Here is a 25,765-nt window from a genome sequence, read left to right as displayed (position 1 = left end):
CTGGTAATATTCCCTGATTTCATTTAGGGATTTAAATGGGTTAGATGGCGTTTTAACTGAGCTATCTAGGTATATAACCTATTAGGTCTTGGTTTTAGTGTCTTTTTCTAAGGCCTTTTTGTTGGCCATATTATATCCTATTCTGCATATTCCCAGCGTCTAGGTGCACTGTGCCATTTAAGGTTCCTGTTGGTTAGTCATTCTAAGTGTTTACTTACCTTAATTTGGGTTTCGTGGTTTTCGCGGCTCGGGGCAGTTTCGTGATATATATCCTAACTGGTTGCAGTTATAGCACTTGCATTTAGATATATCTCTTCCTGGATTATTTGGTTATATAGCTCCGAGGGCCATGGGTCTAGGTTGCATTCTATGCAAGGTATTGTTTCGCTGCTGTCGTTAGTTTTGAGAGTTATTCTTATTATAGCTATGATTATTTCCGTAGTTATTGTTATTGCGGTATTAATTCGGAAAGTAGGGGTTATAGTTGCTTCCCTTTCTTGTGGCATTGGCTTTCTCTCTTCTGCGTTTATACTATCGTTCGTCGATTTTAATGGCTATAGTGATATACTCCGTAAGATTATCAGGTCTATCTGCCTTATAGAGTTTATCTTTAACCTCTTCTTTTAGACTGCAGTAATAGATTTCTATGAGTACTTTATCGTCCTAATCAGTTTTAGCGGCAAGTTATTGAAACTTAGCAGAGTGTGCTGCATATAATCCTTGCTGTTTAAGATTAAGGATTTTAGCGGCTGCTTATCGTTCTTCGTTAATTACACTGAAGTTGTCCTTCAGGAGTGCTTTAAAGTTAAGCCAGTCTGCGAATATATTCTGAGTTTCCTGGTCTTGCTGGTTATAGTTGTTTTCCAGATAGTCCTTCCAGAGGGGTTTAAACCAGTCTTTGGCGTCTCCTTGGATTAATAGTGCAGTATATAGTATCTTCTTTGCTGCAGTATCTAGTTTAGTAGGGAATAGCTTAAAATATCCTTTTATATAGGTAAGGAATAGTAGGATATCCGCTGCTTTCCCTTTAAACAGTTCCGGGGTCAGGGGCTTAATAATTTCTCCTAGGTTACGTTGATTATCGACAGGGTTAACCGGTGGTGCAGGCGGGGGTTATTTGTTTACTCTCCCCTGTAGGGTTTGTATAGTGTTTCTGAGCTATTGGAGCTCAGCCATCATTTCAGCCATACTGGGAGGTAGTCCCGTGTAAGGTGGTGCCGGTCCGTTGCTGTTAGCGTTAGTGGATATCGTGACAGTATGGTAATATTGCTCAGCGTTCACGCAGTACGTTCTGAACAAGAGCTATTAACGTATAACGGTTAGGTTTTCCAAGGGATAAACTAGTCTATTCTAAGTTTATATTGGCAGAGTCATAGGGCGTGTGATACTGAGCGATTGCAAAGTGTTATATCTCTTAATAGTGAATAAGGCAGGTCAGGCATATTCAGGTAAAGATGTTTTAATTGATAGCTATCGAGCTAAGTGTATTAACTAGTGCTAAGTGAATATATATATACTTAGGTATTTCTGGGCGATCAGTGAGGTTATCGTAGGATCAGTGCTGAGCCAAGAGGATCAGTACTGATCAAGTTGGATCAGTGCTGAGCGTGGAGTCTTGGCACTGATCGTGTCGAGTGATCATGGTAGGTGATTGGTGAAAAAATGTAGGGGCCTGTGCAGGGTGACTAAGCTATCCGTTGGATTGTAATACCTTGGGTTTAAAATATATATTATAACCCTAGCGATTATATTATATATACCCTATAGATTCTATATAGTATACTTTACTTATCTATAAATATACTTCCTGAGTTTACTAGACTATTTATAAGTAGATTATACTTATATAGGATTACTATACTCTAGGAGTACTTATAATTTAAGATTACTATAATCCCTAAATTAAGTAATCTCCTAGGGATTACTTAAGTATATATATATTTATTTAATATTAAATAGAACTTAGCCTATTAATTACTAATAAAATATTTTTACTTAAATATACTTTACTTACTTTATTTACTATTAAAAAATATAATACTTTATAATACTTTATATTATAATGCCTTATATATCTGCTAATATGAACTTAATATAGACTAGTTTATCCCTTAGGAATTATAATTCTTATATAATAATAGCTCTTATTTAAACTATATTATATTAATATTAAGTAATATTTATATAATAATATCTATTACTTTAAATTACCTTTATATTATTAAAACTAAATAGCTATTAACTGCTAAGATTCTATAATAAGGTGATACGATAACAACTAGGTAGAACGATAATAGCCTCTGTATTGTGACAAGACTAAAGCTTGTCTCCCTCTATTACTGATTGAGGGATTTGCAGGTAATTCCCCTTGGAGCGGGTCTCGACACGTGACCGAGAACCTCTCGAAGGTCGCAGGTTCGAGCCCCGTTACAGATTCCTTAGCCCTTATCCTAAGTATTTCTTAATATACTTATAGATATAAATAATAATAAAAAAGAAGAAATTATAGCTTCTTTTATCTATTTAAAGAATTATAAAGATAAGATTAAAAAACTTAAATAATAACTTAAGCACTCAGGAGACTAATATAATAAATTACTTAATAATATTAAAAGAAATACTACTATTTCCTAGGGTAAGATTAAAAGGCTTAAAAAATAATTTAAGAATTTTATTAAAATTGCTTAAGAACTTAGTAAAAAAGCAAAGAAAACTTAATGCCTATATTATAATAGTTATAATTCCTAAGGGATATACTAGTTTATACTAGGTTTATATTAGCAGATATATAAGACATTATAATACTAAGTACAATAAAGTATTATATTTCTTAATATTAAATAAAGTAAGTAAAGTATATTTAAGTAAAGATATTTTATTAATAGCTAATAAGCTAAGTTCTATCTAGTGCTAAGTAACTAAATATATATATACCTAAGGGATCCTTAGGGGATTACTTAAATCTAGGGATTATAATAATCCTAGATTAGGGTACTCTTAGAGCGCAGTAATCCTATATAAGCATAATCCACTTATAATTAATCTAGTGAACTTAGAGGCAAGCTCACAATTAAGTGGGTCAAGTTGCATGAAATTTATAGGGTATATATAATATAACCGCTAGGGTTATAATATATCTTTGCAGTATATTAATTATTTAATTCCAGGTTATTTTAAATAGCCTAAAGAGTAAAAATAATTCTAGCTTTAATTAAAGGTTATAGTATTACTGTTTATTAAAAAATAATAAATTAGGCAAATAATTAGATATAAGAGGGGAAAATGCAGCGCTTACTTATCTGCGGCACTCGCTTATTAAACATATTATAACTTCATTCTCTAAAAAACTAAGAATTTAGCTTACGATATGGAACAAGGCATGGCAATACTTGCGACCGCCTCTCTTCTTCACGAATCTAGAAGATCCGCGAATAATGCAATGAGAATCCAGAGGCTAACTGTCCTGGCCACTGTGTTTGTATCACTTTCTTTTATCTGTGCTGTTCGGGTATGAACTTCGAAGAACTGGGAACAGGTAAACTGAATATGTGGTGTTTGGCAATTACCGCAGTTCCAATCCTGGTTCCATCATTTGGAATATTCTATTTCGAGAAGATTCGATATTATTTCAAGTCTTGATGTTTTGAAGCCCTAATCATTCATTGTCATTTAGTTTGTATTACATAATACAACACTGAAAGTCTCGCTTACCCTATAATGGCTCTTTGGTCATAGAAAGTTTCATGAAGAAAACATGTTCGCTTAGCATGTCTCATTAAAAAACTAAAAACGAAAAACGCTCTATTATTAAATCAAGTCTATAACGTGCAACTCACTAAGTGCAACTAACCTATAATAATAAAGAATGGTGGTGATCTATACTCCCTGATCAGTGCAAGCATACATGATTTTTGTTGAAATGCGACTAGTTTCAAAGGTGACTCCAAGTTTAGTTAAACCGTTTCAAGTCACAAAATTCGGTGGCGTAAAGAGGCGTTCTCTCAGTGGGTCTTTTTGCAAGCCACTGACATCCTCGGTTCTCATTGACTCGGCTGGATATACGGCGTAGGAAATACTCCCAATTTTCTAAGCCTATAGTAGCTTTACGTTGCCTGCATAAACCCTGCATTAGTGCGAATGAATCAGAAACGCGCTACCGAATTTCGTCAGTTAATACGTTATTAGTGACTGACACAATGGCCATAGAGGCTATTGAGAAGGAAGAGCTGACTCTTCGTGGTAGTGTATCGGATTCACAATATGCGGTGTGCTTTGAAAGTGGTTCACTGGTTCCTTCATCTTCCGAGATAAATATCTTAACAATTAAATTAGCTTTTCCTCGTTGAGCGGAAACGCCTTGCTTAATAGTAAGCCGTAACCGTTATGGGTTCTTGGCTCATTAGCAACCATCAACTAACAAGGGTGGGTAATTTTCCTCCAATAATATCAAACATGCGAACACTTCAAGAGGCATAACGCGACTTAGAACACAAGGGTTCAAATGCCAAGATATATAAAAGTTCCTCCATCATATGATTTACCTATATGCACGCCGAGAGATTTGAAAGGAACGACAATTCTGCGTTTTCATATTTAATCTTACCATCTTACTTTATCTCATCATGTCTGACTATTGAAAGATTGTCTATCCTCTTCATTTTGCTACTCCAGCTCAGATTACCAGTCAGATCTTAGTTGAACTGTCAAAGGTCGTCTTGCCGCTACTCAACATGGTGACTTCAACAGAATATTTTGGGTTTGAATTCTACAACCTTGGGCCTTTGACAACCACCTTTACAGCACCATCATCTTGCACAACAGTAAATACTAAGCAAGTACACTTTGTGAACAAGAGTGCACCATACCTGTACCATGTAGGCCAGGCCAACTGCGATCATTGGACTCAGGGCAGCTGCCGACCGTCCGGTGTCGAGATTGACAGTGTTGTTTCAGACATCCGTCTTACCACTACTGATCCTGGACTTTTTTTATACTATCACTCCCCTGGCATTGCTTGCCCAGATGGTTGGGACACTGTGGGAATTATAGCCAAGTCTGACAGCACATTGTCAGTTTCTGGCTTCATGACAAATACGATAAAAGATTACGATAAGTATTCTACTTATTATCCTACATCTCAGTCAGATCAGCCACGATTTATGGATTTCACCGAGCTTTGGAATGGCATTCTTAAGCCGTCCGACACGGTAGCATTTTGCGGACCAACGTAAGTCTACAAGAACTCTCGTTTAATCTAAGGTTATGCTAATAATAGGATACAGTAGTGGCTACGAGATTGATCCGGCTGGGCGTTGTATTTCAACAATAGGAAGCTATTCCAAATATGATTATAAGACTTGGTGCTACGTGGGAATGGCATATGGAGGTAATCTCGAAGATGACCTGGTTGTTGTTTCCACAGTCCCCGGAATCACACATAAGCCTGGCCTGCTCTCCTGGGTTCATCAAGGAGTGAGCTATTCAAGTATTTTCACACGGTCTGAAGATATGACCGGATCTTGGGCTACGAATGCAGCTAGAGATTTTGCAGTTGTTACTACGGTCGAGGTACTACCTATTGTCTTCCAGAAGTCAGACTTGGACGCTGCCGCAGCAACTGCAACGATGACAGAGGAGTCTGTAGTTGAAAAGACCAGCGTTGGCACAGACGCTGCTGAGAGTACAGGTTTTGCGATTTCTAAGCCAGGACTTATACCAGTTTTTACTGTCTTGATTAGTATACTTGCGTCGGGTGGAATTTTCTCACTATGAGAAAAGTATAATGCCAGATAGTAGTTAACTTTTTAAGTTTCCCAACTTTAGTATTTTCAACCTCTAAGTTACAATGAGTTCAAGCTGTCTAGCAAGACTGGGCGAAATTTACTATGGTAAAAAACAACCCGTAGGTGTGGTAATCTATACCTCCTTCTCGTGACATCCACAGTGGAATTCATGTATACGCCATCTCTTCTGTTCCTCACTAGTCGTCCTAATAACATCGATACAGGCGGCATGGCCTGTCCAAGTAGGGAGTTTCTTATCAAATACCCATTGTGAGCTCGGGCCGACGATGGTTCCTCCTCTCCATCCAAGACGATCTGCATAAGATTGACTTCCCTGAAAATTCGAGTCCCTGACTCCGCGCCGCAGAAAATGGACCAGAATGTTGACCAAGAACAGCTTTTTCACATCTCTCCAATGTCATGATAAAATAGATCGCCGTTTCCAGATTGGTCCTGACAAAAGTTCCGCTTTGCAGATGAACTACAGACCTCATACCCTGAGTCGGCAGTCAGCGCAGTAACACAGACATATAACATGATTATCAATTGTCTTGATTCTGTAAAGGAAGACAGTGAATGGTGTATCAAAGTGTCAATCGTTAAGGCTATCATGATAATTATTCCACCAGAAAGCTACGCCACCTAGGACGAGTAAAATGGTTGGTTTGCTCAAGGTTTTGGTCATGGCTACTGGCATGAAAAAGGGTCTCAGCGCACCAATTGCCTTCACTTTGATCAATTATAAAGCCAAGGTAGTTGGATATACGGGTTTCGGTGGAATATCCAACGAACTCAGAAAATGACTCACACATTCACTGGTGTCATTGGGTTAAACTCAAGGTTTTACGAGGAGGCTCTTACCCTGAAGGTCAAATGATTTATCACGTGCCTGTTGCCAAGAAGCAAAGCAACAATCTCTAGAAGTTTTAGTGATTTGTTTATCTTGGGTCGCGAGATATGCTTTTGTAAGTGAAAAGCTCAATGGCTCCACATCTAGCCACGTTAAGTGAGGAAGAGATATCGGCCAGTACAGACAGTATTTATATGCTAGACTATATACTTTGGTCTTGAGATAGTAAAGGAACGTTCCTAGATCAAAGAATAACACCCACTAATAAAGGCTGTTCACTGCCCTATCAGTCTTTTGCTCAGTTGTGTTGTGAAGGCCAGTGTAAATATCCAGTCACTATCGAGAATACTCTAGCATGCTTCGATTATGTAAACGGACTCAAGATGAAATGGCGATGTCAGCACAAGTCAAATAAACCTGGGGAGTCTGGAACGAGTTCCACTTGAAAGACAGAAGTGTATGGTTCGAGACGTAGTCTGGGATCTTGATCTTGCCAGAGACGGTGTAACCACCCGCAATAGATGTGTAGCACGAGTTGATTGGTGCATTGTCGACACCTCGGCATCCCTTGCCATCCGAGTCTCCTTGGAAAGATTTGCAGGTGAACCAATCGTTGCGATGGCATGGCTGATCAGCCGAACAATCAGGACTATACCCACACTCCTGACCATTAACGTCGGTACAGGGAAGGAGGCCTTCTTCGAAGCAATCTTCAGCAGCTTGCTTCTCAGCTTCGGTGGGGATGTAATTTGGGTCGAGGAACTTGTCGACGATATCCTGATCTTGACAGATACGGTAGGCGTACATGCCTCCGTGGTCACCGTTGTTGTCAACACACCATTGCACGTCAACAACTTGGCCAGGCTTGTAGGTGGCGATGGGCTCTTTGCCCCAGTTAGCACCAGGTTGGTTGTAGTCGACGCTAACTCGGGCGTTATAGCCGCAGGGACCCGTTCGTCCGACTTTGGCGGAGTCGAGGTCTGGCCAGGCAGTCACGGGCTCCAAGATGGTACACTCGGGGCACGTATCTGGACCGGCCTTTCACTTGTTAGCTAAGTTTATGGAGAAGGAATAGGGCTAGTTACCTCGGCGTTAAGACCGGTTCGGCTCATGGGCTTACTGAGGTAGCCATGTCCATACGCTAGGGTGCACATGGAGACAAGTTGGAGAGCTTTGAAGGTGAACATGTTGATAGATTGTGGATCTTGTATTCTTGGGCGAACTGGTGTGTCTGGAGCTATTGAAACCGTTGAATTTGTCGAGGTCATTGGTGCTTCTTATACCTGCTGCGTCCTTGCTCCCTCATAAACCTTTCTCGCTGATGAGGAAGATCTTTGCCATTTTCTCTCGTTCCGAAAATTCTGTCAGATGGAAAGATTCACTTCTTGTTTCTGAAGCTATCTCAATCATTGCCATCACCCTCGGCCATTAAGCGGAATATTGGTTTCTTAGAATAAGGTTGTTCCACCTATTGTGTTACTCCGAGCCCTGCCAACTAATGTCAAACATGGTCCTTTAGGTTCATTAGTCAGTATTCGGCGCTTCATTGCAGCCCTTGACTGGGAAAACGGTGTATCGTGACAATTTTGATAACATGTTATTATTATAAACTAAGCCAAATGTCTCCTTTAGCAAGGAAAATAGGGTTGCATTGATCGATCACGGCCCGAATATATGTTTTGAAAGGACAAATGCCAAGACTGCCTTGCATAAACTCATCGGCTGTGACCGTTTTGGGGTCGTTGGACCTGAACATCAGGCGGAGACTCCGCCTAAACCTGGGGATTTCGGAGACTTTCCGCTACCCCAGTATGATCTGCATTGACCCATGATCAGACTCTTCCGAGTGCTTGAAGCGAGGACTCGACAACAAAACCTGGCTTAACTGAGATTAGCTAGAGGATTAGCCAGCTGCTACAAACTCGATCGTAGTGTCTATAACTCTAGCTCCAGTGATTCTCTACAAGGCCACCATCCATAAATCTGGCAACAGCCGTATACTAACTTCAAGATTACCGAGAGCCCTATGGCACTTCAAAGATGATTCTATTCTGTATGCGCTACGGCTCCTTCCGAATACCCCGCGTTTTTGGTCGATCGTCATGGGTCGGCGATATGTCGGCCACTCTTTAACATTCGGCCCTCAGTCGGGGATCTAACCTCATATGTTTGTCTCGAGGTTTCTGATCTACCCAGAATAGTAAACTGATTAAACCAACAGTGCGGCCTCAGTCATACAAGTTTTTGTTTGAGTGCTGATGACCAAGGTCGCCCAACCATTGATAACGTGGTCACTTTCGTCAGATCATACAAAGAATTATTGTAGCGTGAAATTATATGCCCAGATCAATCATCACATTTCATAGAACATCAGACTCTAGCTGTCAACAGGAAACATTATTTGCCAGGCCACCGCAGTTTAAATAGACTTCAACTAGTACCTCGAGTAAGTTTTATACCTATACTTATATAGTTGAAGTAATTAACAATATTTAAAGTACTTTATCTTTGTGATGTGAATTCGCATTTTGTCGACTCTGTTGATCTATACTCCCAAATACTCCTTGTCCTATCATCCGTCTCAAGAAGTCTATGGTCATGCAAAGGCTTAGATCAGGAGAGCACAAATACCCATGTCCTCCATCGATTGTCTTGCACTCCAAAGTCTACTCGGGTCTCGCCTTCTTTGCTCCCAAGCATTCTTCATAACACTATATACTGTGCCGCAGTTAGTAAACCCCGCCTCAGCGTGGTCCATAAGCTTCTTCAATAAATCATCGAAGTACTGCTCGTTGGGAGGAAGTGCCATGCAACCCGCAACGCATAAAGGCCATGGCATTGCTCGTAAAGAAATATGTGGGGCTAAGCTGTTTAATACATTGACGACTCGTAATACTGCAATGTGAGGATCTGATGATGTCATGCCATTTTCAGAGGCAAGAGCATAAAGCTCGACAAGAGCTGCGGCTGCAAAGAGGTGGGTTACGGAGCGGTTGGTCGGAGTCAACTGTTGGGACCGATTAGCAAACACTCATTCGCAGGATAGGAGTACAGACTGTTGATGCATCATCCAACGCCGCGTCTACTCCATCCAGGATGCGCTTCTCTAACCCCCTGATGGCGATTCTCAAACTATTACTGCCCAGTGTGCTAGCTTCCGAGCTCAAAGCCATCATGTCACCAATTGCGATCATGATGCAGTTTGAGCAGCCCATGACTCTTGACATGTCAATCCTACCAGCGTTGAGCCAGTCATGGTATGGCAGTTTCGGTGCAGTTCCCGTAGCCAGTGGTGCAAGTATGTCTATCCAGACAAGATTCGACAGAATGAATTTTTGCGCAGTATTCATCCCTCGTTGAAAATCAAAGTCGGAACTCGAAGGGTTGGACGCGTCGAAGTCAAAATCGGAGGAGGTAAGGTTCTGAATAACAGATACGAGAGCGTTAAAGTGGGCTTGCCAGTGTTTTGTGCCGCCTTGAAAGACCTGAATCGGATTAGAGTACAGTCGAGTACGCATAGGCCGCAACATTACCTCGAAAGAGATCAAGAACATGCCGCCAGCGAGAAACTTGAGCCATTCCTCGATGTTGTCGGCGGAAGCGCCAACATCTCGATGGCGGACTACATATCGCAGTTCTTGAAGTGCTTTGGTATGGTATTTTAATAGCTCATCCTCTTGGTTTTCCGTATGGTATGGTGAGAAGGTATGTTGATGGAAGGCAGAAAGAGTGAGTGCTGCGTTGCGAAGTGGTGCGTCTATGAACTAGTCAGAAACCAAGTGCTACACGGGACAAAGATTCCTTACTTCGCTCGAGAAGGAAGAAGAGCCAACCTCTGCCACCTTGATCTGGTGCATCGACATAAAAGGCATATTGAATCGGAAAGATGTAGTCGAGGTAATGTACCAAGTACTGCGCCTCCCTAAATATGATATTTGTTGTTGAAGAGCCGGTTGGAGTTTGATTGGGGACTTCGTCACCTCGCGACTGAGAACTTGGTTTAGCCCGCGAGGCTTGTGCTCCTTCAGCCGTCAATCGAGCAAGTTGACGATTCTGTATTGTTTTGACGCGTCGGAAATTCTTTTTCACTGCACCTTTGATCCGTCGAAGCTCTTCTTGTAGTAACTGATCATTGTTCATCCATTCTGGTGGATCGATGCCATATCCATGGCAAGTGATACCTCGAGTACTGCATTCTTTGCATTCAGGAGATGACTCGTCACATTTTCTGTGACGAATGCGACATGTCCAACATCCCCTCCGTCCTCGGGGCATGATCTGCTGTTGTGGATTTTGACAAGTTCGGAATTGGGCATGCAAGGTGGGAATTTAAGCGACGTGCAAAGAAGTGGATCGAGAGTGCTTTAAATGGTCTTTTCAGTGGATCGACTAAACCGATTCAGGACCTATCAACATGACTGTTGCGCTAGGTCCGGTCGGTGCTACCGTTAAGATAGTGACAAGAGACAACGTCTGAGCTTTGTACGACAAATGCCGACATTCTGAAAGCACTGATCTATCTCTGGTACTTAGGTACTGATAACAATTCATGGCGCGCAAATGAGTTTAGTGTGAGAAACCCAGGGAGCTCCGATCATCGGGCTGCTAGTAGCTCCAGAGATTGATTTAGGTGCTGACGTTCAGGCGTGAAAGACCGGGGAACATGGCTTGGAAAGTGAAGCATGCGGTATTTATACCATACAAGGAAACAAGAAAGTTTATTTATTGACTAAAGTAAGGTGTAGCCGTATTGAATGAGCCCAAATAGCAATTCCCCTAAGAATGCTTGAATGACCAAGGCTCAAGCCACATTGCAGGAGAAAGGCCTACCAACACTGCCGCCATTGAATTTTGCAATCTGCGATCATGTTAGCATAGGATCAAAGTCAGAGCCATAGTTCACCTACGATCTGGTCAATACTGGCATATGTGCCGGCAATAAATACAAAGAAACCCACGATAAATACAATGCAATTACAAGCCGCACGCTTGACATTGTGCTTATCATACCAATTCCCCTCCTTGAGAAGGAAGAACCACATTATGGGAGGGATCCAGAATGAAAATCCCGAAATAAAGAGCGCGGCACATATTCCCAGAAGCTCAGAGAAAAATGGGATTGCTTCTGCGATAACCCATGAGAGGAAGATGACAAAGGCAACGACGGCCAACCAAGTGATCCAACCTTTGCGAGTATTAATAAACCTAGTAATAGTGTTCTGGTAAAGTCGACCGTGGATGAACCTGCAAGCAACCGTGGCATTGATCGATCCTGAGATATAAATGACTGGCAAGGCGATGCCAAATGCGACTTTCGACACAAGCGGGCTTGCGGATAATAAGGCAGGGGACTGAACTTCCTGACCTACGAACGCATAGATAACTGATCCTGTAATTGTATACAGGATGATTTCGGTCAGACCTAAAGTGATAATGGATTTGGTGAAATCTGCTGGCGTATGCATTTCGGACATGAAGGAAAACTGGGCAGCAGCAAATGCATACGAGAAGACGATGTTGGACACGGCAGTAAGGGCTTGTGTAAAGCTCAAATCTTCTTGTGGCCACGCTGACCAAGTTGACGAAGAGAAGCCACCTGGGGCATCAGATCTCTGAATACCGGTCGCGATCATAACGATACCGATCGCAAGGATGATGGAAATAAAGTCGATATAACCGAGGATCGCAATCTCTGTGAACGAAGGCGGGATTGCCAAGATCATAAGGATGATAGCAGAGATGACTCCGAAGCTGAGTTTACATATACTGCTGCCTGTGATCTTGACCAGCGCAATTGTGCCGGTTAAGCAGTGAGAGCCAGTAGCTAGTATCAACAGACCCAAAAAGACAACAGCGAATAGCTTATCGCCAAAGCCCCCCATCAAAAGTCGACCAGCATCGACATAATGATCAATATCGGGATATTTAAGCTTGACAAGGCCAACCATGTAACTAGCATACATGGCGATGAGGCCAATTCCAATGCAGGATATAACACCAGCGACCATTCCTAGGGTAGCGAAAGCTCCGGGGAGACTTAGACTGCCAAGGGCAATAGCCTGCACGATGAGGACAACGGTAAGGCGCTTCCATCCTAGGCGGTGGAAATGAGCGTTGCCTTGAATGGCCTTTTCTTTCTCGAGGTCTGTTTGGAACACTTGGGCTGTGGCTTCGCTGAAGGATGCTTGACGGTGGATTTTGTCTTGCTTTTCGCCCTCGACGATGATTTCGGAGTCGTTTGTGGTTTTTGGATGACTCATTGTGAACGAAGATAAGAATTGGAATATATGAGAGATGACTTGAGGTATAGAGAAGGTTGAAGAGATGAACAGCCTGGCCTGGGAGGATGATGTCTATTATATCCTCAATAAGGCGTCGTCATATCTAATCCCTTGGACCGATAACCCCATGGGGAAGAGCCTGAACGTGCGTGAGCTCCACGCGATGAGGGTTTTTCGATCATCGTCCGTCATTAGACTCTGGGAATTATCAGGCATGATGACTGATTGACCAATTCCCAGTTTGAGTGGGTTATCAGACAAGCGAGCATGGGCCCTTAAGCCATTGATTTCCGACCCAGTGTTAAGCGAGTGGTGATAGGAAGGGCGGGATAGTGTGTGGGTGCTTGTTGCTATAGGGCGCGGCTTGAAGGAGCATCGGGAGCTCATACTTGAAGCCAACAGTTGACTCTATTTTGTATAGACCCAGTGCATCACAAATTCAGCAGTCTAGATGAGGCTTGCTCAATGAAATGAGTCAACTTGATAAGAATACCGTATCCTCAGCTTCTAACAACTGCCTGATGTTTTTGATATTGCAGTGATATCCACTACCTCCATTTTGAAGAATCTGTTACTAATAGATAATGTGAGACTCTAATTCCGTATTAAGATCAGACACAGTCGGAAATGGGAAACGTTGGGGTTTCGTTTTGAACTAACAGCCGAGTCAGTGCGTTATCTCAGTGACAATGCTAATTGGATAAACGGCTGAGCCGACAACTTTATTATGGAGCTATGGGGACTACACACTGGGAAGGAAGCTCGGAATTCAATTGGGGTAGTCAGACGACTAGGATAAAAGTTGATCGCAGAGATACGACCCTCAACCCCCCAACATCATAACATTTGTTCATCTTCAAAATTTCTTTGGACAAGACTTTTTTTCATATCGAGAGACATCATCACTAGCTATTTTCTCTCCAAGACAATGGCCAAAACATTATTCGTCAATGGCCGGATCCTGTCCAAGACAGAGACAGGTCTCAGTGGCAACGCTCACTTTTCAGACTGCATGCTCATCCAAGACGACAAAATCGTCGAGGTCGGATCTCGCCATGACATCTCCCAGAATCTAAGCTCAGATGTCCAGATTCACGACCTTGATCAGCGTGTCGTTCTTCCCAGCTTCATCGACGGTCATATGCATCTTCTCTTGCTCGGCCAGTCGCTTCGAAAGCTTGACCTATCACGGTGCACTTCACTTGATGATATCCGATCCTGTATCCGAAAATACGCGGCGGAGAACCCAGATACGCCAACTATTCTTTGCAAAGGATGGAGACATTACATGACGCCGGATGGGGTTACAGCTGCCATGTTGGATGATCTTGACCCGCGACCCATCTTTATTGATGCTGGTTCTTTACATTCTTGCTGGTGTAATACTGCGGCGCTGAGAGAACTCGAGGTTGATGATATCCCAGATCCTGCTGGCGGCAAGATCTATCGTAATGCGGATGGAAAACCATCAGGCCTTTTGGACGAAGGAGCCATGATGTCTATCAGTGGGTGCAAGTCCAACCACAACCATTTTGAACCCAATATCTGACCGATGTTACAGTTTGGCCATTTCAAGCAAAGTCATCACCGAAGCACGAACGAATAGATGCGATACGCGCCGCTGTAAAGGAGTATAATGCTGCAGGCTATACTGGCGCAGTCGAAATGGCCATGGACGAAGAAGCATGGGATGCACTCGTGACACTTAAGATGATAGAACCAAACCTGTCATTACGAGTTTCAGCCTATTGGCTTATCAAACCAACCGCCAACCTCGATGAAAACTCAAAACAAGTTCAACGAGCTATCGAGCTGAGCAAAAAGTACAACTCGACAACAAGTCCTGACCTTCGACTTGTCGGAATCAAGGTCATTACTGATGGAATTATTGACGCATGCACTGCTTACCTCTCCGAGCCGTATGCTACAGCTGGAAGCCCGCCACCTATTTGGGAGCCTGAATTCCTCGAGCCTGTAGTCAGTGAGGCAGATGCTGGCGGTTTACAAATTGCCTTGCACGCAATCGGCGACGGTGCGGTCAGAATGGCCATTGATGCTATTGAGAAACATGCTACACCGGGCCGAAGGCACAGAATCGAGCACTTGGAGCTCGTTTCCCCAGAAGACGCCAAGAGACTCGGAAAGCTTGGGTTGACAGCATCTATCCAACCTATCCACGCGGACCCCACAGCACTGACAACATGGCCTGAACTTCTCGGAGAGCGATATGAAAGAGCGTTTGCGTATCGAGAGTTCGCCGATGCGGGTGCCTTGATGGCGATCGGTACAGATAGTCCTACGTCACCGTGGTCGCCTATGCATAATTTCCATGTAGCCATTAACCGGCAGTCTTCGAAGAATCCAGAAAACCCCAAGGTAGTACACGAGCACTTCAGATTAGGGTTGTGTGAGACTTTCGTTGCGGGTACAGAAGGTGCAGCTCGAAGTGTATTTGCTGAAGATCGTGTTGGGAGCTTGGCACCAGGAAAATTGGCGGACTTTATTATTGTTGATATGGAATGGGACCCTAAGACTTTGCTCAAGGCTGAGGTGAAGGAGACTTGGTTTGGGGGATCTTGTGTATTTTGATTAGAATTTATTACCTTGTAGGGTAATCGGCAGCGTGCCCAAAGCCGGTAATTAGGTAAATAACTTTTGTCTAGTAGTACTAATTAAACTCTAAAACTTAGAGAACCAATCCATGTTTGACGATCTACATCGATAAAGCTCCACTATCATGCCTCAATTGTAAGGAACCAATCTTCTTTTCCATATGCAAATAGGACAAGTTCTCCCATGTGCTTTGACCTTGTCCTCCTTTTGCCAAGCTGTCAAAACCACTATTATTGGAAACCCACGCCCTACCAAGGCCAGTAGATCCTTTAAAGCAAAGGTATCTCTTTCCAAACACGTGGTTTTTTTCTTTCTTCAAGCTTGGCTAAGCTCGTATAATGCTAGTCGGCCTCTCAGGTCCCTTGATCCTAAGATTGATAAAGCATAGCACCAAGTGTTGTCACGAACCAGAATGGTAACCCGGCACGATATATCGCGCTAGTTAATATTAATGGCCAATGTGTCAATCCAAGTTTGGCAATAACCTCCACGTTTGTCGGTCCGGTAGGTGCTGAGATGCCTGGATTGACATGCCGAGTTATATTTGTTTGGATGTCTTAAGGCCCTGTATCGATCTTTCGCAAGTAGACAAGTCGAGGCAGAGTGGTCTTCGATGCTGTCAATTATTTACACAAGTTCCCACTTACCTTGCGCTTTTGGACATTTAGAAGTCACTGCGTTACGGAAGTCGGAGACGCCGATGCGACTGGACATGATTTTGATGCTCAGGTCCTCATTTTGACATGATCAATTAAGAAGTCCATGTACGGCGGTCGGCGCAAAATGCGACCACTCATTATTCCGGAACGCAAGATATCTGGGATAGAGCTCAACAACTCAATAAGAGAAATATTATCTCTCGTGATAAGACGTCCCTTGATCCCGCGTCTGTCATGTGTTACAAAGTAAGATCGTGACATTATTAACAAAGCCCGCTATTATAACCACAGCAGAATGCGAAATCTGGTACTTACGTCAAGAGAATATAGCAAGACTGTGTCTGCAATGGATAGTAGCGCAAGTATGTGGCAAAGACGTCTGGATAGTTTTCTTACCTTGGCAGTAAACACGACTGATTGGAAGTCGTTATTAGTAAAATCACAAAACTTCAGCTCGCCAGGGATACTCGTCGTCAAGACCTGCCCAGTCTAAAATATGACAGCGGTGGCTATGTACAATTTAGGTGAACCGTTAAACTACTCTGCTAATGGAGGTAGCCTAGCATTTTATAAGATCCATTGGATGAAGTATTGCCATTTCTACGGTCATGAGCCCTGACGAGGATCCCGAGTACAGACTGGGCTATCATCGGGTATGCCAGGGTCTTCTTGCCAAATCATGCGGCCAAAATAGTTGACCCATTAAACTAAGTTCTAAATTCCACTATCGATGTCCGATGAAACTCACTTCCGACAAATTCCAAATCAACCTTCCTATTCCAATTGATAAAACGGCAAACGTCCCATAGTTTTCCACTTCAAGGCAAGATAAACGACGTCTTGGCCATGAGGAAACCTTAAAGTGCGGCTTTGTCACACTAAACTGACAGGTTATGTCAAAGCACCTGGTTGACACTAGACTAGTAAATTCAATAAACTTGGCATATGACTATCAATCTAGGCACTCTGCGGCTACTCGGGCCTTTTTCCATAAGCTCCTTGGGTTGCTGGAGAACCTTTTAGGCTGCCTTGATGGCCTTCGGATGTCCATGTATAAATGACCGAGCTATTTCTAGCTAAGATGTCTCTGGACAGAAAATGTCTCACTCTTTTTAACAGAACCGTACACAATGGCCAACATTCCAGCCAATCTTGCAATATCACTACCCACGTTAGTTGGCTCTATACTTTCTTGTACTGCGAGCTTTCTCGCTCTTTGCCTTCATGCGATTGTTCCTCCACCACGACGTCATTTCCGGCATGCACTGATAGTCAACCTGCTTGTTGCAGGTATGTATCGAAAAATCAAATGATACGATATTCGTGGCTGACCTGGAGTCTGAAGACTTTATTAACAGTCTCAATAACACGATATCTGGTATCCTCGTTCTTAAGAATGGTTACGACGACCCGAAAGCCCCTCCCAACAATGCCTGTCTGGCCAATGCCTGGGTCGGTCAATTTTCAGTACAAGCTATCGACTTCAACATTTTAATCATATCCTTATCAGTATTACTAGCCGTTCAGAGACAGCAGATCCTTGATGACTCGTCAAGGATGATGAGCGTCATCATTTGTGTGATAGCATGGATTCCTGGCACAATTACCAGTAAGTCCTTACTTGGCCCTACCGGCTGATTTCTTTCTGAATAAGCATCCAGGCTTTGTAGGACTCGGTCTCGGCATATATGGTCCAGTAAGTGGTAATTGGTGCTGGATACAGTCCCATCATCTTGGCCTCCGCTATGGCCTCACACACGCTTGGCGCATTGCTATCTTCCTCGCAACAGTCGCCATTTACACGTACATATATATCAGGCTTCGACGTTTGTTCAGCTCTCTCAAAGATGGCTTCCAATCGTCTACAACCCGGGGAGACACCATATACATGCGATCGAGAATTGATCGAGATAACACTGAGCCGTCCGATACTCAGCGAATTTGGGTCACAACTACTGTCGCAGCTTCATATGAACTGGAGTCCCTAGAGATATCGAAGGGAGATCAGGGGGGTTCAGTGTCGAGTGATGGAAAAGTACAGTGGTCAGCATGTGCGGCGCCCGAAGCTCCTTCACCCGAAGCCCCATGTACCAACCACACTCAACAATCGTCAAACCCCCCTGGACCATACAGACACGGACCAACATCACCGAATCTACGAAAAATGCTTCTTCTGAATGGATATCCTATCGCGTACATTATTCTCTGGATACCGGGTATGGCGAACCGTTTGGCTGAGTCAGTAGGCACTTCACCGAAATGGCTCACTGGCCTCCAAGCTTGCACGCAATTCGTAGGACTAGTCAATGCTTTGACATATAGTTTCACAGAGCAGATGCAACGTGCGATACAGATGTGGATGAAGAGGCGAAGCTTCCGGACACTTGATCCATAAAGGCGGCATGTTTCTTATATAACAGTAGTGGAATTCTATGACAACTAATATATTCGAAGTTTATGCTACTTAGAATTCTTTTTCTAGCTTTTTAAATGCAATTATTATCACTTGGGAGTTCTTTGAGCGGTTATGCTAAATGTCGCAGTTCATTTTCGCTTGTATCTACGACCCTGACATCTGCCCTCGTGCCAACATGTAGTTGAATCACTCGATTGTGGCCATTCCTAAATACTGGATGTAGTTTTGTGCATACATTATTATCTGCGTCATGAGGATGGCTCTGTGTTCAAGACATTGGTAGACATGTTCGATAGACTTATTGGTGCTTGCAATACCAAGTGGCGGCTTTCCCTCGATACTCCTTTCGTTGATGTTAGTCGTATTTCTAAAAGATAGAGTAATACCTTTCAATCGAGGCTCTATCGCATGGTCGAGGCACTTTTTGTCCTTGGTTCTAATATCTTTCCGTCGACCGATGCAGTCCAGTGATGCCACGAGGGACTGTTTTATTATAAAATATTTATTTTAAGCCTGGTTTCTTCTAGTTAGTTGGTAGTAAAAGTCGACCCCGAGTGACAGGTGCTGCTTGCCCAGACAACAGTACCGACAGTATCCCATCTCCACAATCGTTCAACAAAATATCTACAATGATATTGCTGTCTCTTCCAATTTCGGAACCTTGATCTAGGAAAAATCGATATTTCCCACTTGCACTTCCGTCTTGTAGTGCGAGATACGCGGCTAGGGAACAGCCACCGCTTCCGCAAGCAGGATCTTCGAGATTGATAGCTATCATGCGCACACGAAGATCAAACACCTTCCGGCCGTCCTCATTTTGTTCGTTTAGAATGCGATAATACATGACACCGACGAATGAAGGCGCCCACTGATCATCCAAAGGCACAACAGGAGAGGGGCCAGGTTGTATGGCGGTGAAATTGTCGGGTTGGTTTGTAAGATTGACGAGAACATATGTGACCCCCTGAACGATAGATATAGTTGGGTGTGAGTCTTGAATATCATTCCAAGTCAAACTAGGCTGGGTACGAGCGATGTTTTCCTTAGGCGCTGGCGTTTCGTGAAGATGTACGTTGTGTGGAACCTGGGCAGTAACTGTTTGTCGCTCCGAATCATACTTGAGACATACAGTTCCCGCGTTTGTCTTGACATTCATGGTACTTTGAGTTATTGGGTCCGCGGAGGCCCCAGTAAGAAACTGACGAAAAAGAACATGGCCGCCTCCAATGACGGGGTGCCCAGCAAACTCCATCTCGTTGACAGGGGTAAAGATCCGGATCTGGGGCATCCCATCTGTCTGTGGCTGGCATATGAAAATGGTTTCAGAGAAGTTAAATTCGCGCGCAATCTCTTGCATCTGCTGTGATGTGAGGTCTGTGTTGGTATCGTCGACAACGGCGAGCTGGTTGCCCTTAAACCTAGGAAGCAATTTGATTAGCAGATGTAAGTTTGATATATTTGCGCCTTACCTCTTGTTGGTGAAAACATCAATTGTCACTGTAGATACATGTCAGAAACATAACAAGACCTTCTTTGTAGCATAGGCATACCGTAAGAAGTTTCCAGTGCAGACATGTTGACGATGTGGTAAATGGTACAATAGGCTGCTTTGTTATCCGGTGAGGGGTTGAGAGTGTGAACCTGGGATTATGCGGCGGAATTTAGAATAAACTTATACGAATTAACCTGTTTTTAAATCAAATGTTTCGTATCAAGTTTAAAATGCTTAAGAGGCGAGACCGCTTAAGCATGTCGATTGACTCAGCTTTCCAAACATGCGTCTTTTTCTAAATGGGTATGATATAAGGATGTTACACCGATTACCCCGATCGCTCCGAAAAGGATTCAGATTGCTCAGCAAGATCAGGACAGTAACTTTCTATTCTAGGTTTAGTAACCCTGCCTCGCTCCATGGTGGAACAGGTCGGCTTAAGTTTGGACAAACTTGATAACCTTTTCTTATATCAATTAGTATGTACTCCGATTGGACAAAATGTCTCACCGACATGTTCGTTATTCATCTTAATTTGTTCATAACAACGCAAGCGTTGGCCACACTCTCTACAGCAATCAACGTGGGGCTTGCCGCTTGTGAACTTTGCCGGCTATCTAGGCTGGTATGAGTGACTAACTTGCAGCCGATATCGCAATGAAGATCAAGATGTAATCTGTGAACAGAAAACGGGTTCGCTATAGAAAGATCATAAAAAGTCACAGGAGAGACATGACGAAGTACGTGTCCGAGAACATACAAAACTACTATGATTGTTTGCTGATTCTGCGTTGCACTGTGACTAGTGTTTGTTTTTGCAGGCTACACCGATGCGTCGTCTAGCGCTTAGGCAACGTCGATGTCCTTGAGTTGGCCGCACTCTTTATGCCTTACAACTCCTTGAGATTCAAATCTATGCAAAGCCCAATGGATTGCTATTTCCATACGTAGGGTAGCGGGTATGCAGAAATCAGGCTATGGTGACGTACATCGCAGTAAGCAATTCGGCACGGAACGGAGTAATCGGAGTCGATGGAGTTAGTGAGACCCTCATGTATGTGATGTTTGTCAAGTCCCGATCATCGAGATGTGGATCTATTAGCGAAAAGCTGACAAGTGCTCTCAAATGCATGTCTTTAATTATCTGTAGCAGGGAAACACAACGAATAAGTGCACCACCATGCTGTACAAATTGAAAGGTCTACTGCGGTAATTTGTGATGATTTAAATTATAACCCAAATGATAAGCAAGTGAGGCAGCCAGCTAACCCTTAGCCGTAAGATACGCCTTCTTTTTTCATGTCTCGTTACTTAACGTGGAGATACTAGGAGAGTTTTAAAAATGGTTGCTTCACACAAAATGCCTTATGGGTTCCTAAATCCAGCTCGAAGTGGGTAGATTTGGATCTATATCAACTCGGTAAGTAGAATTCCGGGAACTTTATTCAAGCAGCTTACCCTATCCATATCCCAAACTCCAGAAGTTGTATAAATATCACTTTTAAATTGTTCGCGTGCTTCACCGAGGGAGCTGGCTAGAACAATGAATATGCTGCCATAGAAATCAAGGTTCTCGGGCTGGTCATCTTTGGAAACGCTGTTCAATTGACCACCAATCAGAAATTAGATAGTGCTAGTTCTGATCATAATCATGAAAGAATATCTCATACCGCCCATTTTCCAAATACCATTGTTTTTGAGTGGAACCACTCCTTCGAAATGCAACCTGAGAGTACGTTAGACTTGTTGAGGCACACAGCATCACGGGTACAGGAGAACATTAAGCGCGGACTTTCAGACGTTGCTCCCGTGTGCCAGGTTTGTCCGGTATAATGATCAGGAACTCATATTTACCCTCAGGGACTGGAACGGACAGAAGCATGGTACTATCTTTGTAAAGGATGATACAGATAGGAGGAGGAGAAATGAAGAAGGAAGTAAAGTGGCAGTTTGTTGCGGTCGGCACCAGATGTCAGAACTTTGTCAGAATGACGAGGTATTTATCCACCATTGGCGAGAAGCCTAACTCGGCGTCGCAACGATTCTATAGATTAAGGTGGTTCAATGATCGCCTTACCCACTCTGCTAAACCTTTCCATGTTTTTTAAGAGTAACGCGTATACCAAGCTGTCTATCCATAGCAGACGAAATCCAAACTCTAATTTACATGCCACCTCGAATTTAACTTGACTTACCGTTACATTCGCTACCAGATATTTCGCTGTTTATCGTATTTTGGTGCATGTGATAACACTAGACTTTCCATGCGGAAACTAAGATCCACAATGGTGCTGCCGTACGGCAGAAATTTACCCAGAAGACATCGCATAAGTACAACAACTGCTTCAATTCATGGCTCGAGAAGGGTCCTCTAGCTCTCTAAGATTCGTCTACAAACGCCGTGCAGTCCATTTCCACGTCTGTGCCAAGGGGCAATTGATGAATCGCAACACATGTACGAGCCTGTTTTGTTTGTCAAATATGTATTTATACAGAGGCAAGACAACAACATTCATAGAGATGGAAAGCGAGACTTACAAGTTTAGGAGTCCATGTGAAGAATTCATCGTAAGCCTCATTAACCAGGCCAAAGTTCTGCATATCCGTAAGGTAGATATTCACCTTAACAACATTGTGGAGATTGCTTCCTCCTGCCACAAGAGTGGCCTCGATGTTCTTCAAAGTTTGTCTCTTGTCTAAATATTAGCTCCTTTTCAACCATTAACCAACCTATAAAAACAATGGTACATACTGCGCGATCTTTGACCGTGCCTTCCACGAGGCTAAGACCCGGCCCGGGATTGAGTCCTGTATTCCCAGAGCAAAACAAGAAGCCGTTGCATTTGATCGCTTGAGAAAATTGAGGGAAGGGGCTAGGCGCTGTTGGCGTGGAGATTTCTGTCAACTTCGATGCCATTGTAGATTAAAAAATTGATTGCCTGTATTCTCTTGAATTAAGGATTTTGTGTTGTATGTTTATGTTGGATTGGAGACGCCTTATATAAGTACAATCACGTTAATGTCGGGGACTAAAAATGACGTAAGCTGATCGGAAATGACATCCCCTCATCAATCAAAAAGGCATTATTAAAAAAATAAAAAAAAGGTCAAAGCACTGAACAACTCTCGACCCTTATTAACCTGAACCATAATATTTTGCACTAACATCAAGTCTTTACAACACTGGGAAAAATTTGATACGGAGTAATCGGCTAGATCGGAGTGGTATGGGTTGACCTTCTCCAACCAATCGGGGTCTTATAATTAAATAATTAATTATGCGCGCTGAATCAATCCATACATATATAATGGAGCACAAGAGGCAACCAAAGACACAATTACAATTACAATTGCAAACCACTAAGTAATTCATACAAAACCTTATTTCAAGGCACTTTTACTCAAAAATGACAGAAACGGTCGACCTTGCCCAATACCTCTGGACACGGCTTGCTCAACTCAAAGTTGGTTCAATTCACGGGGTTCCAGGAGATTACAACCTCACTTTACTGGATGCAATCAAATCATCAGGCATCGGATGGGTTGGCAATGCAAATGAATTAAACTCAGGCTATGCTGCAGATGGCTACGCAAGGATCAAAGGCATAAGTGCACTTATCACCTCCTTTGGCCCTGGGGAACTTTCTGCAGTTAATGCCATCGGTGGCGCATATGCCGAGAAAGCCCCGATTGTGCATATCGTCGGGACCCCCCCATTGGTTGCCCAGCGAGCAGGCGCTTGCTTGCATCATTCCTTAGGCGATGGGAATTTCCGAGTGTTTGCGGATATCCAGAAATCAATTACCGTTGCTCAAGCAAACCTCAAGGATGTTTCAACCGCTCCGCAGATGATCGATGGAGTACTGAAGGAGTGTCTTCGTCATAGTCAGCCTGTATACATCGAGGTGCCAACAGACATGGTCAAAGCCCAAGTCCCAGCTCCCACTTCACTGCTGGATCTCTCTATTACCAATTACGACGAGTCATATGAGGATCAAGTCGTCGACACTCTTGTGACGCGCATCCAACAAAGCAGGAAGTCATTGATACTTGTGGACATGTTTGCTGGCCGTTTTGACATCAAGGATGAAATCAACGAGTTGGCCAAGCTGACGGGCATTCCCGTTTTGACAACTCCCGGAGGCAAGGGGATTGTTGGTGAAGCCTTGCCTAACTTCCACGGCGTTCATTTTGGTTCGGCAGGTACTACAGAGCATCACGCCTGGGCTAACTCTCGGGATCTGGTCCTTCGTTTTGGACCTCTTAATTCTGAAACCAACACTTTCGGATTCACAGCCGTGCCAAATCCACAAGTCACGATTACGTTCGACAAGTACGCTATCCATTGGGATGGGTGTAATGACGTTGATCGTACCCTCTCGCTGAAGTCTGCTCTCCAAAAGCTGTGCGAGCGACTTGGGTCCGTTCAACTCTTGGCTCCAGAACCCTACCCTACTGAGTGCCCTTCTTATGAAAAGATGCTGAAGGATCTCCCAACGCCCAAAGAAGACGATATGGTGGATCAATATTCTTTCTGGCTTTTTATTTCAAAGTTTATTCGCGAGGGTGATATAATCCTGACGGAGACAGGTACAGCATCCTATGGTGGTCAGAGCCTCTTTCTTCCCGATAACACCACCTTTATCAACTCGACAATCTGGCTTTCCATTGGATATATGCTCGCTGCTGCCCAAGGTGCCTCGCTGGCTCAGAGGGAAATGCAACAGGATGGTACTCGACCCCCAGGTCGAACCATTTTGTTTGAAGGAGATGGAAGTCTTCAGATGACTGCCCAATCTATCAGCGATATGATTCGAAACAAGCTGGATATTATCATCTTTGTGCTGAACAATCGCGGATATACAATTGAACGGATTATCCATGGTTTTGAGGAGAACTACAATGATGTGCAACCCTGGAGAAACTTGGAAGCACCTTCCTATTTCGGGGCACCTAAGAATGACCCGACATATCCTGTCAATACCTTTTTGGCTAACAACTGGGGGGAGCTCCAAACTGTAATACAAAAAACAGAACTTCAAGAGGGTAAGGGGCTCACTATGATTGAGGTTACTATGGATATGGCCGATGCTCCACAGTCACTGGTATTGTTTGTGCAGTATCTGATCAAACGAAATCGAGGAGAATGAAGGATTAATTGACAAATACTACTAGAACAAATTAGAAAAAGTCTGCTTAGATGAGGTGTTACAAATAAGAATATCAATCTGTCCTTTCTTTAATTTGGCGGGTTGTACTTGAAACTGGCGATGGGAAATTCCTGAATGAAGTATCCTCAGCTTCTCGCACTTTGCACTCGAACTTTTTGGCTGCGGCAAATCAGTAGCTTTCTGATCCAGCTTGTGGAGCCACAACATCGACGCGGTCATAAGGCGGGCTTATTTTTAAAAATTTGATAAATCAGCCCGGTTTCCCATTTTCAGCTTTTCCGTGTGTTCCTCCATGACGACGTCGAAGATTCTGTGAGCAAAATGAAGTTTCTCATGTAGTGCTTATAAAATGGACACGTTCCCGATAGGCATGCTAAAACACACCGTCCCTACTATCGACAATAACGAAAAGCCAGTGAAGTGCAATAGAGAGCTCGAATCACTAGTTGAGGGCCACTCCAGTCGATCGAAAAAATAACTAGTTTCAATAATTACTTTTA

General features: G+C 43.3%; 9 protein-coding genes across 9 annotated transcripts; 4 read left to right on the top strand and 5 right to left on the bottom strand.

Annotated features, from left to right (window-relative positions):
- Positions 1–4,550: 4,550 nt before the first annotated feature.
- On the top strand, positions 4,551–5,861 carry EDB82DRAFT_199459 (uncharacterized protein). The gene is made up of 2 exons (XM_065607195.1): positions 4,551–5,227; positions 5,286–5,861. The coding sequence occupies exons 1-2, from the start codon at positions 4,731–4,733 to the stop codon at positions 5,770–5,772; spliced, it is 984 nt and encodes a 327-aa protein (XP_065465132.1). The 5' UTR covers positions 4,551–4,730; the 3' UTR covers positions 5,773–5,861.
- Positions 5,862–7,011: 1,150 nt separating this feature from the next.
- Positions 7,012–7,820, bottom strand: EDB82DRAFT_525798 (uncharacterized protein; the record flags this gene model as incomplete). The annotated part of the gene is made up of 2 exons (XM_025736532.1): positions 7,012–7,671; positions 7,719–7,820. 2 exons carry the CDS (start codon positions 7,818–7,820, stop codon positions 7,012–7,014), a joined length of 762 nt encoding a protein of 253 aa, XP_025587129.1.
- A 1,059-nt stretch (positions 7,821–8,879) lies between these two features.
- On the bottom strand, positions 8,880–10,952 carry EDB82DRAFT_502379 (fungal-specific transcription factor domain-containing protein). The gene is made up of 5 exons (XM_025736530.2): positions 10,440–10,952; positions 10,167–10,390; positions 9,690–10,118; positions 9,132–9,640; positions 8,880–9,079 (listed from the first exon to the last, which is right to left on the bottom strand). Exons 1-4 carry the CDS (start codon positions 10,906–10,908, stop codon positions 9,242–9,244), a joined length of 1,521 nt encoding a protein of 506 aa, XP_025587128.1. The 5' UTR covers positions 10,909–10,952; the 3' UTR covers positions 8,880–9,079; positions 9,132–9,241.
- A 327-nt stretch (positions 10,953–11,279) lies between these two features.
- On the bottom strand, positions 11,280–12,893 carry EDB82DRAFT_557029 (transmembrane amino acid transporter protein-domain-containing protein; the record flags this gene model as incomplete). Its single annotated transcript, XM_025736529.2, has 2 exons — positions 11,280–11,491; positions 11,541–12,893. 2 exons carry the CDS (start codon positions 12,891–12,893, stop codon positions 11,435–11,437), a joined length of 1,410 nt encoding a protein of 469 aa, XP_025587127.1. The 3' UTR covers positions 11,280–11,434.
- Positions 12,894–13,753: 860 nt separating this feature from the next.
- On the top strand, positions 13,754–15,628 carry EDB82DRAFT_199436 (amidohydrolase 3). Its single transcript, XM_025736528.2, has 2 exons — positions 13,754–14,419; positions 14,476–15,628. Exons 1-2 carry the CDS (start codon positions 13,843–13,845, stop codon positions 15,501–15,503), a joined length of 1,605 nt encoding a protein of 534 aa, XP_025587126.1. The 5' UTR covers positions 13,754–13,842; the 3' UTR covers positions 15,504–15,628.
- Positions 15,629–17,316: 1,688 nt separating this feature from the next.
- Positions 17,317–18,581, top strand: EDB82DRAFT_476453 (G protein-coupled glucose receptor regulating Gpa2-domain-containing protein; the record flags this gene model as incomplete). The annotated part of the gene is made up of 3 exons (XM_065608059.1): positions 17,317–17,476; positions 17,532–17,795; positions 17,848–18,581. 3 exons carry the CDS (start codon positions 17,317–17,319, stop codon positions 18,579–18,581), a joined length of 1,158 nt encoding a protein of 385 aa, XP_065465131.1.
- A 534-nt stretch (positions 18,582–19,115) lies between these two features.
- Positions 19,116–20,388, bottom strand: EDB82DRAFT_502375 (phenazine biosynthesis-like protein). Its single transcript, XM_025736525.2, has 3 exons — positions 20,153–20,388; positions 20,072–20,099; positions 19,116–20,020 (listed from the first exon to the last, which is right to left on the bottom strand). The coding sequence occupies exons 1-3, from the start codon at positions 20,175–20,177 to the stop codon at positions 19,126–19,128; spliced, it is 948 nt and encodes a 315-aa protein (XP_025587123.1). The 5' UTR covers positions 20,178–20,388; the 3' UTR covers positions 19,116–19,125.
- A 1,773-nt stretch (positions 20,389–22,161) lies between these two features.
- EDB82DRAFT_502372 (Endoribonuclease L-PSP/chorismate mutase-like protein) lies at positions 22,162–23,100 on the bottom strand. Its single transcript, XM_065608677.1, has 3 exons — positions 22,847–23,100; positions 22,633–22,785; positions 22,162–22,557 (listed from the first exon to the last, which is right to left on the bottom strand). The coding sequence occupies exons 1-3, from the start codon at positions 23,009–23,011 to the stop codon at positions 22,474–22,476; spliced, it is 402 nt and encodes a 133-aa protein (XP_065465130.1). The 5' UTR covers positions 23,012–23,100; the 3' UTR covers positions 22,162–22,473.
- Positions 23,101–23,207: 107 nt separating this feature from the next.
- On the top strand, positions 23,208–25,301 carry EDB82DRAFT_502371 (thiamine diphosphate-binding protein). Its single transcript, XM_025736522.2, has one exon. The coding sequence runs from the start codon at positions 23,502–23,504 to the stop codon at positions 25,242–25,244; it is 1,743 nt and encodes a 580-aa protein (XP_025587120.1). The 5' UTR covers positions 23,208–23,501; the 3' UTR covers positions 25,245–25,301.
- The last annotated feature ends 464 nt before the right edge of the window (positions 25,302–25,765 follow it).

The sequence above is a fragment of the Fusarium venenatum genome, assembly GCF_020744135.1.
Source record: "Fusarium venenatum strain MPI-CAGE-CH-0201 chromosome Unknown EDB82scaffold_2, whole genome shotgun sequence".
Classification (NCBI taxonomy): Eukaryota; Fungi; Ascomycota; class Sordariomycetes; order Hypocreales; family Nectriaceae; genus Fusarium; species Fusarium venenatum.
The sequence above is the reverse complement of the archived record's forward strand: the minus strand, read 5'-3'. Positions and strand labels throughout refer to the sequence as shown.